The sequence below is a fragment of the Centruroides vittatus genome, unplaced genomic scaffold (assembly GCF_030686945.1).
Source record: "Centruroides vittatus isolate TY-2023 unplaced genomic scaffold, ASM3068694v2 scaffold_386, whole genome shotgun sequence".
Classification (NCBI taxonomy): Eukaryota; Metazoa; Arthropoda; class Arachnida; order Scorpiones; family Buthidae; genus Centruroides; species Centruroides vittatus.
Window position 1 is genome coordinate 6,924,378 of NW_027122706.1, and position 12,960 is coordinate 6,937,337.

Genomic DNA, 12,960 nt, shown 5'->3' on the forward strand with positions numbered 1-12,960 from the left:
TAACTGTTGCTGGCAGTTAAGAAGATGGAAAAAAAGATAGGGGGTCAAAGCCAAAAAGCTATTGAAGAAGACTGACCTACTAATCCTAAGAAACTGGTGAGGGAACAGATGGCCACTCTAAGATATTAGAGTAAAAATAAATAAAAATGAAGATTGAACTAATAGAAAATTGAATTTAAGATAAATGAAGACAAAATTCTTCGAATTAATTTAAAAATTCATAAAGATCCAAATTTTTTCCATAACTTTTAAGTTCTTTTAACGGTTTAGAGATATTTATTAATAATTTTTTTTATATTTTTTTATTATTTCTAGATTTTTATTTCAGATTGTTATTACAGTACTTATCTTTGCATGAAAGACTGAAGAGTAGAAAATTTGATATTAGGACTACATAATAAATTTATTTTACTTCGATTCAAGATTTCAGCTTAGAAATTACTGTTGACAGATTAAAATTCAGAAATGAAAAATATAATAGCATATAAAAATTGAGATTTGACACAAAAATATCAAGAAAAATCTTATTATACCGTCGACGTATATGCTGAATATTTGTATCTTCTAAATTCAAATATTAAATTCGTACGTTATTAACTCATGAAAGTAAAACGTTTTACATTAACGAATGCTTTACTCGAAATCCAGTTATAATAAATTGATATGGTAATAAAGAATTCAGAATTAAAAAAATTCATTTAATGTGATTGACTAGATTAATAAATTTTATTACGAACAACTAAGATCATTATGTAGATAAAATGTATTAAGACATGAATTAAAAAAATCAATGGACTAAGAGACTTATAATAAAGACATAGATTTATTTGAATATCAGATTAAAGATCTGCAGCATATTCACTGTTTAAAAGAATACTTTTCTTGTAATAATACGATAACGGTAAAATTCTCTAATATTATTTATAAACATTAAACAGAATTTTCTAAAAACAATAAATAAATCAATTAATAGATGCCAATATTTTATTTTTTTAAATCTTTTGTTCTAATTTAATATTTGATTATAAATATAATTCGACGTATTTGATATAAAAAATATTTTGATCCATTTCAATTTTATTCCATACGACTGTGTACTTCGCTCTAATATTCTTGAATATTGATATTTAAAATATTATTTAACATTTTGAAATGTAAGAAAGAATGAAACAGACAAACAATTCACGTCAAAAAATCGATTCTGTAATTTATTTCATTTTTGACACTTAGTGTGCACAACATAGTCTGATCAAGACAATGTGGGCTTAGCAGGTACTGTATTTTTATCGAAACTTTTTTACATGTGTATTTCTGTTGTCAGGTCACGGAATATAATCCCAATATAACAGGAGAATTTCTATAAAGAAAGACAGAAAGCAAAGCGAATCCCCGTTCTTTCTCTTTCTACAAAAAACGTGCTTAGCAATATAGGTTTCCTCTTCGAGTTTTAACACAGAAAAACTCTCCATCATCACAGGTACTTTTTTAATATACGTTGATATAAATCTCTCACTACATTATTAAACACTATTTTCTATTCTAAATCCCTGATGGCAAGATCACTTATCCATTATTTTGATATTTATACATACATACATATATATATATTTACATGTATATATATGTATACATATATGATTTTATTATATATTTCTTAAAAATCTATTTAAAATCTTTCCCGTGACAAAATTTGATTTGCAAAAACATCACCACATAATATCACTGCCAATAGGAATCACATGTATCGATAATTTCATCGGAACATTTATCAATCCGTGCCAATAACATATTTAACTTATATTACCCAAAACTAATCAGAAGATTATCTAAATGTCATGTGATTAAGCCTTCTCTCCAAGAACTTAACTAGGCCTACTAGCAAACCTTTACGAATACCAACAGGGCAGTACGGAAACAATTTCAAATTACAACTTTTTCTTTAACTCATAAAGGCAATAAACCAACGCATTCATGACTCTCGCGCGTTTTTAGTATTCTTTATGATAGATAGATCAGAGGCGTATGTATCTTTTTCAGAATGTAGGCACAAAAATCAAATTACAAGCAATATTCTTTCTCGGAAAACAACAATGTAATATCGAACACGAACAACAGTTTTTCTTGAATCACAACACCACGTGACATTATTGAAGCACGTGACAAATACAGTATCTTAACTGATTCATGATGAGCTCATTGTATTTTAAATGACGAATAAAGGAAGTTTTTGGTGAATCATGTAAAATATGGCAACCCAGTTTATATGTACTAATATAGTTGTTATATAGATATATATATCTTATTATATATATATATTTATATATTTCTTTATATAATAATTAATTTTGGGTGTGCTGATGAAGGCGAGCATCGTCTTTAATGATGATGCTATTCTTATGTAACAAGTGAATAAACGTCTTTAGAGATCTTCGAGAGCATTTAATTTCAAGTTTCTTCGATATATTTACACCAATAATGAAACTTGTGATCTAGATTATTTCGATTTGATGGGGCACCACAATCATAAAGCCAAATTGGCTCATTATGAAGTGGATAATGCGAAAGCGAATCGCATAGTGGCACACATGAATAACAAGAGAGTAATTTGAAACACGGAGAAAAATTAAAGATGGATCTAAATTATGTAATCTAATGAACCCAAGGACGGTTTGATGCTGTTAAAGTTGTGGGTGGCATGGATGAGTTCATGGGATCGAAATTGAAATCCAGGTTCCATCAACACTTAATTCGTGATGTATAACTTGGTCCACGTCACAGTCTAGATCTTGCAAATTATCAAAGTTCAAATCCAGGTCATTGGGCAATGGGTTATTGAGCGATAAAAGATGACCCATCACTTGATTGGCTGTACTGCTGAGAGATGTAGATAAGGATGTGTTTGACTGACTTCCTATATTCTGCGCTTCTTTATGACTCAAACTTTGCTGCCTCATTATTGTTCCCGCAGTTTGTGATTCTAAACAAGCTCTTTGTTGAAGAGAAGTAAATGAAGACGGTAAAGGTCTTGCCTGGGGAGGTCGATTATAGGCACTAGTTAATTCCAGATTATGATTTGGAGAGTTGGCACCTTGAAGATTTGTCAAGGTATACGAATTGTCTAAAAGTGGCTGGGGGAACTTTGTTGCCTTTCGAAGAGGCGTTGTGCCCAATGTGAAAGCGTGGCACTATCTGTGGCAGAAGATTGAAATGACCTGTATTCTTGTCCATTTCCATTATTCCTATAATGAGATCCAAATGGCACCATGTTGCTGTAACCGGTACCGACAATGGGTTGAGGTACGACGGGGGATAATTGACCAGTAGGACTAGTTTTGATCTGCCCACAGTCTGGAGGAATAAAAGTCGGATCACTAGTTGTGCCTATTTTCATACTTTCTTCCAGACTGTTTACCAATTGTTCTGTACCGTAATGATCCATGGCACCCGCTGGTCCGTAGACAGACCCGGTATTATTACAATCAGAATTCCAATTAATGGGTGATAATGGAGGTACTTGGCTGTCGTGCATGTCAGTTTCTACAGCCGGGATGGGCGAGAGACGTCCACAAGAGCTAGCATTGGATGAAGCTCTAGGTCGGAAGTCGGGACTCAACTGGAAATTATGATGAATGGGAGATTCGGGAAACATATCTAAACCTTCTGATACTGAAGAACTCGGACTCGGCGTGGCATCCAATCCATTTCGAAGAGCTTCAACCTTCTTTTTAACCCGTCCACGTTTCTTTTCGTACTTTTGTGTTTCCATGCTGGTGGCACGCCTTCTCGCCGCTTTTCCAGGTTTCGCTTCAGGATTGATAAGCCACCAAGAACTCTTCCCAGTCCCTTCGTTTTGTACTCTCATAAATCGGCTATGAAGAGATAAATTATGCCGGATCGAATTCTGCAAAGAAAAAAGAAGCCAGAATTATCATCAATATTCTGAATAAAAAAATATCTTAACTCTAGAGAGAATATCAAGGAACTTTCAATTCATTTGGCCAGATGTCAAGTTGGCGTCTGGGATACTACGTCGTCTAGATCATTCATTGCTCTTTTACAGAGTATATTAAGACAGTCAAGTATTGAATTCCTTTTGATCAATGAAGCTCAATAAAACTACATTTATAATATACCGATGACCTTTAACCTTAAAAAAATGAGGGTCAACGAAAACACTTTAAAAGTCAAGCATACAAAACTCGAATGGGTCAACTGAAATGTTCGAGATAAGACAATTTTTTACATTACCGCTAAACTGCCATTGAAAATATTGGCAGTAGATTAAACAATATACACGAGGAAAGTATTACTTATATGAAATTTAAATACATTTTATAAATTAATTTATATAATATCTGCAATAAATAAATAATGAGGCATCTATAATGAAATCAAAGTGAGCAGAGCAGAATCATAACTGAAGAATTTACCGATTAATGATGAAATAGCGTGCGTGTGACGTCATCCGGGTGGATAATAGTATGAGAGGAAAGACACCTGCTACATTCCATTTGCTATTCTAACTCCCACAAGATTCGGTTTTTTATTCTTCGCCAAGTTAAAACACGCGATTCGGGATTAATGCCCAGTTAGGATATAAATCAAATGAAACGAAAACTAAATAGCGCTATAGTTGTATTATTATTGTATAAAACTATATTAACACATCTAAAAGACAAAAATTTTGCTTTTTCTTGTATGAATTAACGTAATTCTTTTAACTCAATTTCTACACGCTCCGAAATTCAAAAATAAATTACGAAAAAGTAGAATAATAGCATCAATTGGAAATTTTCGGTATTTGGAACGCTAATAAGGAACAAGGAATATCACAAACGATGGTATTCACTTCTCTATTCTATATTGAGTCATTAGATTTAAAAAAAAAATACCGTCAAATCCTTCGAATAGTTTGAATTGGCAGGTTTCAAGCGTTTACTAACCAAGACGGCAAAGGTTTGCCAGAATTGTTGTGATGAACGGGTACGTATGCAGAAGTTTCAAGTCCAGCTGATTCTATGTTTAGCATTAACGTTCTCTATTTTCCCCAACCGGGACAGCAGTAGCGTAATTCGCATTCCTACCATAAGAGGGCAACAGTGAAGCGTTAACCTTCTATAGGGACGAGGTCAAACGGTTTGTATGACAAAATTGCGCATTTGGTCGTGTTTCATGAACTTGAATTAGTAACTTTTTTATAGAATGGTACGGCTCTATCGAACTGCGTAATTCCGTCTTGATTTATAGTTGAAACGTTTCGAATCAGATTTGTTTGGCAACAAGATACCATTTTTATGCTTTTTTTCTTGCTAGCAAATAAATTTATTTCGGTTGGGAATTAATCTTGATCGCACGACGAATACTAAATACGAAATCTGGAGTAAGGTTGTCTTGTCTGTAGAAAAGGTTAAGCACATATATTTAATATTTTAATCAGGAATAACATTTTGACCGGAAATGCGTCTTATGTATATTTTCATGCTTAAATTTCACTACTTAAGCAAAAATAGATGTATTGTAAACTCCCGTATCTTCTTCCCCGTTGAAGATTCTCATTCCTACAGATAAGAAATTATCAAGAAAGATTCTTAAGCAATTTAGAGGTCGCTGATATGTATTCCACTTGTTTACAAAACTACCTTTTTGACTCGTCTTTCTTGTTAAAGACAATTTTTATTGCTAACGCACACGAATGATATTTAATAAATAGAAATGTGATATTACTTTTTAAAACTTTTTTCTGTACCAATTATGCGTTCGTATCGCGTATAAGTATACATTGTAAATAACCGAACTACAGAAATGAAATACTCACACTTATATTTGAAAAATTCATACGTCATTAACAAATATACCTTTATTTATATATAATAATTGTACAATAAATTTCTCGAGAATTCGAAAATCGTATTCTTTCTCTTTCCTAGTTTAACTCACTAAAAAAAGCCATCGTATGGCAGATTTCCAGTAAAGCCCTGGCGCTAAAACAAAAGAAAACTTCCCAGTTGTAAACACGGATATTAAACTAACACATGGAGATTGAGTACGTTATTTAGTAGAAAACAAATAATTTATAACAATGTTACATTATAATTTTTCTATCTTACAATACAAAATATGCATAAAATACATTTAAAATGCAGTTTAATGTTTTCTTTTAAAAATTAACAGTGGAATTAATAGTTAAATTGTACTTCAGAAATGACTATCGCATAGATTAACAATTTATACAAGTAACTCAGCAGACTATTAGACTAAACAAACTATAACCAAACTCAGAAAACCAAACTTGATATCGAAGATCAAATGTCAATTTTGCATAAATATTGTTATAATATGAAAAGTTATGGGATGGTATAACGATTTAAAATAGATCGATCATAGCAATATTAAATATTTAATTTATTCGAATATCTGAGCGCTTCTTTATTTTATATTTTGTTCGAGTCAATGCGTAAACTCTTTCATCCAATTGGGAATGCTTCTTACAATGTTATAGTGTCACCTGATACCATAGATCACGTGTCCAGCCCTTAGAAATCAGTGCAAAAGAAAGCCGAGCTAGTTTCGCTCGGGAATTCCCCCTACTGCTTATCCTATAGGAAAAGGAAAATACGAATGCAGATCACATCTGGAGATGGATGAAGTGCATCATGATTCAAGAAAACTTTTTCTTTGCTCTAACCAAAAAGAGTTCCATCCATCAGTGCTATCTCTCCAAAAATATTATCAAAATTTGTTTTAATATCAAAGTTTCGCTTCAACATTGCAAAATAAAATTGAAGTTTCTCTTTATTCAAATAATCATTATTGAAACACAAATTGTCTATAGAATTTGAAAATCATTATTTTCAAGGAAGACCTATAAAGTAGGAGGAAAACTGAAACAATATTAATTATTTCCATAAAAGGCATTAGCAGAAAGCAGTTAAGTAGTCTTTCGTTTTCCTTAGCGTACTTTACCGGATTCACAGATAATTTGGCTGATCTAAAGATGGTTTGTTTTATCTTCAGTATCTCCCACTTGCCGAAGAGGGTGGGTATTTGGGTCAGTGATTTCTAGTGCTACCTCCTTTCCCGCCTTTCTAGAGTGGTAAAGGAGGGTCAATAAACCTCTCTAGACATAGGGTTCGTCCCATGGCGCGCGCACGCGAAAAAACGTTTTCCAAGAGTAGAGTTCATATACAGAACTAGATCATTAACCTCTTAAGATCATTTAGTTTGAGTTAGAAGGTCGTCAGAAATGATTAGGCTAGCAGACGTGTCATTTTTGTCATTGGCATAACTAAATCTAATATCATGCAGATACCTGCTTTCACCAAACCAGACCAGATTATACATAACTAGACTGTAACCATTAATGATTTACTACTATATGATTATCATTATTATTCTTAGAAATCTATATTTTGTGTCTCCTTAATCTTCCGTATTTTGAACGAAGATCACAAAGGCGATCTAGATTCTTTATATTTTTTCTCAATAGAAATACATTTTTATGGTTAATGAACAAATTATTAAACTATTCCACGTCATAAATCATATTGGATTATAATAATTTGAAGAAAAGTAGAGCCAGTCATGATAAAGAAAGAATCTTAACAACATTCCTTATAAAATATGGGTAAGATATAACAAAATTTATGGTTAATGTAAATCTTTGCTGAGCATTCAGGGTTCTACTTATGACATTTTGCGATAGGCGTGTCCATTTAATTAAGATAATTGATAATTATAACTATCTGATTTCATAAGTGTTTACGTTAGAAAGAAGTATCCAAGTCTATTCTATTACGGCTGTTTAGCGTAATATATTTTAAGATTTTAATCGAAGTTAAATAATTCTTAAGCATAAAGAAATTTCATCTATCACGTTTCTGAGATACATTTAGGATATACTCAGATTTCCGTTCACCTGAGATCGTTATTATTTTAGAAATCTCGAGCCTCACGCAAATTTTAAAATATCTTTATAACAGTAACCTCATAACTTACTAAAGATTCCATTCATTCAAAGGAAATTCGACTCGTCTATCAGTCGAAGCGCGATTGCATCAAGCGTAAAATCTAACACTTAACATAATTAAGCATGTAATAGAGAGATTAATGCTATTACAAGTTTGCAAAACTCAATTAAAATCGAATCCTTAGCGTTGAAATACTAAAAAAGTAATAATTAGCTAACAAACTAGACCTATTTCGTCTATTACAGTGTTTATCTTAAACGTTCGCAAATACAACGGTGAAGGTGCGAATGAACTTAAAATCGTGGTAAACATAGCAATTAGTTATAATTTTGCAAATGGAAAATTGTTCCTTACGATAAACACATTTTCGTCAACAGAATGGTATTGCTGATGTCGATAATTAGGGCATCATCTTACAATGGGATAAACGAATTTGCGAAGAAATCGAGATTACTTATTTAATTAAATAATATCTGCACACAAACGATGTAATAATTAATAAATACCTATTGAAAGCAGACAGATTATAGTTTCAGCTTTAAGTGGCGTCGTTTTACTGTGTTGGCGAAAGATGTTTGTTTATTTACGAATGAATTATGATGGAGAATATTTATTTTGCTACCATATAAACACATCCTGATAATATTATGCAACATGTAACACGTTTATAGACTAAAAGTTACTTTAAGTATTGCGCAAAAAGACCATGTTTCTCGTATCGTTTCTCGGAATGAATTTCTTGAATTGTTTCGTGTATTATTTACAAGAGAAAAATCGTTCTGAAATTAAAATTTAAATAACATAAATAGGAACTACTGCTTGGAAATGGATCTGGTTTCTTAAATGATTATTTTTAACGATAATTTTTTTAATAAAGTTTCGATAAAATTTTAAACAATGAATTGAACTTAATTTAAACGAAAAGGAAGGTGATCATTTGCAACACCAGCAGATATCATTATCGAGATTACTATTTACCCATTTGTCTCCATGCCACCTGTGATATTTTGAAATAGAAGAAAGTTTTCTTTCCTTTTCCTCGCGGCAAGATTTTTCTGGGAATTATCTTGGGAGAGAAACTGAGTGACCCCGAGGGCAATAACGAGTTCGTCTCCACCTCTTACAGACAGCCTCTCCTCTCTTTCAGTACAGTGACCGATGACCAAGGTCTTGAACTCAACCGTCTAACATTCTCGACCTTCACTATAAATACCGAAAATATGACCCCCTACTAATTTTCTTAAGTTTAAACTCAGACGTAGGAAATCTAAAATCGCCTAAGAGCGGAAACGTTTTCAATTTTTTCCCCATTGAAGTAAGTCGATCGATAAGGAATAGCTTAATAGGCGAATTTCTCATTTTGAAAGTGAAGGATTAAACTAAAGTAGTTGACAAGTAGAAATTCTAAACCGTTACATTTGGTTTCTCGGTGGGTATCTAATATTTCTCTTTTCATACTTTTTTCAATTCTCTGCGGGGAGGTAACACATTTATCATTGCCAAGCTTTTGTATATTAAATACAATGAAGAAACAGTTAATTGGTTAACGTTTCGCTAACGGTCGAAAAAATATGGAGAATTTCGTGATTCAATAATACTAGCGTAGAGAAAGTCACGCGATAAGAAGCCCCCTGGGTAGGGCGAAGTCACGAGACTATGACAGAGGAGAATGAACTGACCTAGTTAAGAGATAATCGATATATTAAGTCGAATCATCACCGTTTCATGCAATATCGGCTAAAAATTAACTGTAATCGATATAGAATAATATCGATTTTTTTCAGATTGATACCCAAAGAATATTTTATATATTAATTTCTGGTTAAGAAGTACGAAGTTTTTTATTACTTAAATTCTAAATCTATCTCTCATAGGAAGTGATTTTCCTATTTATAACGACGGCAAATTTCCAACTCTTCTTTATAGTCCATGGCTATGTTATATCTCCGAAGGTCGTCGACCTCCTGGACAGTCCATGGGATAGGTTCCTTTAAGTGTTTCAATTTACACAGCCTTAGGAAATTTAGGCAGGCAGAATACAAGTAACAGGAAGGGTGATTCGGAGGAACGGTGCTGAAAGGGCTCGACCCACATTTTCCTTACTATAATATTTTAAAATTTTAAAGTTTTAGAATCTCATTATTCTATAAAATCTTTCTCAAATAATATCATTGTATATCGCGCTGTTTAACACGTGATTCTACATCTTCGGTACTAATTAAACCTAAAAGTTTCAGTCACCTAATACAAATTAATTGAGAAAAGGATGCTATTTCTAAACTATTTGAATTTAATCCGAAGAAACTTGAGTTAAAGCCTATCCCATACTTTAACCGTTGGTTTTAACAATTTCGTCTTGCAAATGAGAAGTGTTGTAAAAGTACTTCGTTTGCAACTTTGAGACTATTTCAATAACATTCTATACAAGTGTCTGGTCCTAATTGAGGAGCTTGTTTGTTAATTCCGATTCAAAACTAAAATATTTAATATTTACGATTCACCACAAAAATAGTTTATTTTCAACACAGGACATTTTAACGATTATTTAAGATAATATATTATTATTCTTGGTACAAAACAGTTAACCGACGAAAAACCTTCATCGTTGCTGTGGAAACGAATCAAACAAACTTTCGCTTAAAAATATGTGATCAAATTATTTATTAAAAATTGAAAGTGAAGACAGATCACAGCAAAGAGATAGAGAGAAAAAGTAATCTTCGGAACAAGCCATTTTCGAAACTGACGTCACAAAAATGACGTCGAGTCTGAATATCTCGAGGGAACGATTAAACAAAGTCTGAAATTTCTCAGCCATCGAAGATTCGAAATGTACAGTTTATAAAACGGTTTTAATGTTAATACAAGTAATTTAATATCAGTTATTCAAACAAATCGTGATCTCTAGAACATTGCAAATCAGGACAATCTTCGATCAGGTCTGTCGTCTCCAGTAGCAACAGCAGTCTCTCCTTCAACACAGACAAATGTGCTGAGGCGTAAATATTACAAAATTGATATTTTCGCACAAGGGTTCTGTGGCCCCGAAGCATGTGTGCTTTAGCAAGCCCAGTAAACATTAGCACCAACTTGGTTAAATATTTTGCATGTCGTGATATTTACCTACTGCTCCAGATATCTGTATTTTATCGGTTCCTATATAAACATCAAAGTATTCTCAGTGCATTTATGTTAAAAGTATTGAGTTTCTTCAAACTTTTAATTTATAAACACGTATATATGGTCAGATTGTACAGTAAGTTATCCAGCTTTTCTACCCCAAGTTGGGATATTGTTTCCACAAACCTAACTCCGACACTTAACCTTTACTAATCGAAGGTTCGAAATTAAATTAAAATATATATATATATATATATAACAAGACCTTGTACCTGTCCTTTACTTTAATCTCGCCTACCTTGAATTAGACAAAGACAAATAGTTTATTGTAAATCGTATTTAATTTTTTAAATTTTGATAGAGTATACACAATAGTCAATGTATCAAAAGTAATTATATTTATGAGCTTAGTGACATCTATCTATTTAAACTTAAATTGAAAGATTGCTGCTGTCTCCATTTAAAAAGTAAATTATCGAGAAAATAATACATTAACGAAAGTAATGAGATGTGAGCATCTTTCTTTATATCCTTAATGCGAAGAAAATCGAGGAAAGTTTCAAAAACGCAAAAAACAATGTCCCGAATACTAGACATTTTATGTGATTTACTGATTTTGTCGTCAATCTACTTTCGAAACTCTTCCATGATTGCTATGGTAAAAAATTGAATAAAAATATAAAGGAAGTAAAAAATTCAAGACATTTCGAACAGTAAACAATGATGAAAACTGATTCTTTAAACATTCTATTATTATTATTTCTTTTTCCTCTTCAAAATCGGGCCAATTTGAACTTTGAAGAGTTAAAAAAAAGCTGTTAAAATTGGAAAAAAGAAACCCAAGTTTTATTACTTAGATACGGGTAAATGATTTGTGATGAACTACTTAAGAATGACGTCATTTTAACAAAAAAAAGGTAGCAGTTTGCTTTCATTGCCCTATTATTTAAGAATCGTTATCGGCTAGTCCCTTTTAAAGTGTTTTAAAAAGAGAGGAAAAAAATTAATTCTTTAGTAACAGCCCTTCAGGTGAAACCTCAAACATTTATTGGAAAGTAACAATTTCCTAAAGTTAAGTTTTAAATAATAATAGCAAAAAAAAAAAAAAAAACACTACATCTGATACAACATAAAAGTGCTCGTTTTATTATTAATAATCGATTGATATACGCTAATTAATAATCGAGGAGAATAGCTTTTAAAGCTGTAGAGAGTTTTAAAACTTTATTCCGGCATGAGATAGTGAATATTCAGCCAAGAACCTCCTCTGATAGTCATCCAAGGACTCTGGACTCGGTCCAGTTAAACAATTTTGGATAAACACTTCATTAATAGTCACCGAACGGTGCATAAAAATGGTGTCAACTAACAATGTAGACTTTTTTAAATTCAATTTTTGTACATAAACTGTTAAAAAATTTGTAACTCATAACAAGTTTAATTCGTTACGTTATAAACATTAACTCCATTTCAAAGACTTATCAATCGAAGCTAATCGGGTTATGGGAAATAGCTGCCAACCCGGATCTACACCCTTCAGACCTTTCACCCTTGCAGATCATATCAGCCCACTTATTAAACACCTCGCAGTTAAAGTTTAAATATTTTACACTTTTAATTACGTATCGATGACGTAATTGGTGCGGCACAACACTCGGAAAAGTTAAACGTAGCGCTCTGTATAGCGCCCACTGGTGTCGTTTAACGGAAGTAGGCTGGATGACCTTGACATGGCGACGACAAGACGGGATGAAAGAAGTCCTACGTTTTTTTCCTCCCGAACGAAAAAAGTTGATAGCTGAGAGGATAGGGTTGAAGCCTAAAAAAGTTGCCGTTTGATCTCGTTTTTTTCGGATCTGAGTTAACCGAATTC

General features: G+C 32.4%; 1 protein-coding gene across 1 annotated transcript in view; it reads right to left on the reverse strand.

Moving 5' to 3' along the window:
• Window positions 1-1,181: 1,181 nt before the first annotated feature.
• The window catches only part of LOC136988838 (forkhead box protein O-like), a 28,919-nt gene continuing 17,140 nt past the window's right edge, over window positions 1,182-12,960 (reverse strand). Inside the window, 3 exon segments of the mRNA XM_067286814.1 lie at window positions 1,182-2,735; window positions 2,738-3,161; window positions 3,164-3,901. Of these exon segments, the coding sequence (XP_067142915.1) occupies window positions 2,650-2,735; window positions 2,738-3,161; window positions 3,164-3,901 (1,248 nt within the window). The 3' untranslated portion in view covers window positions 1,182-2,649.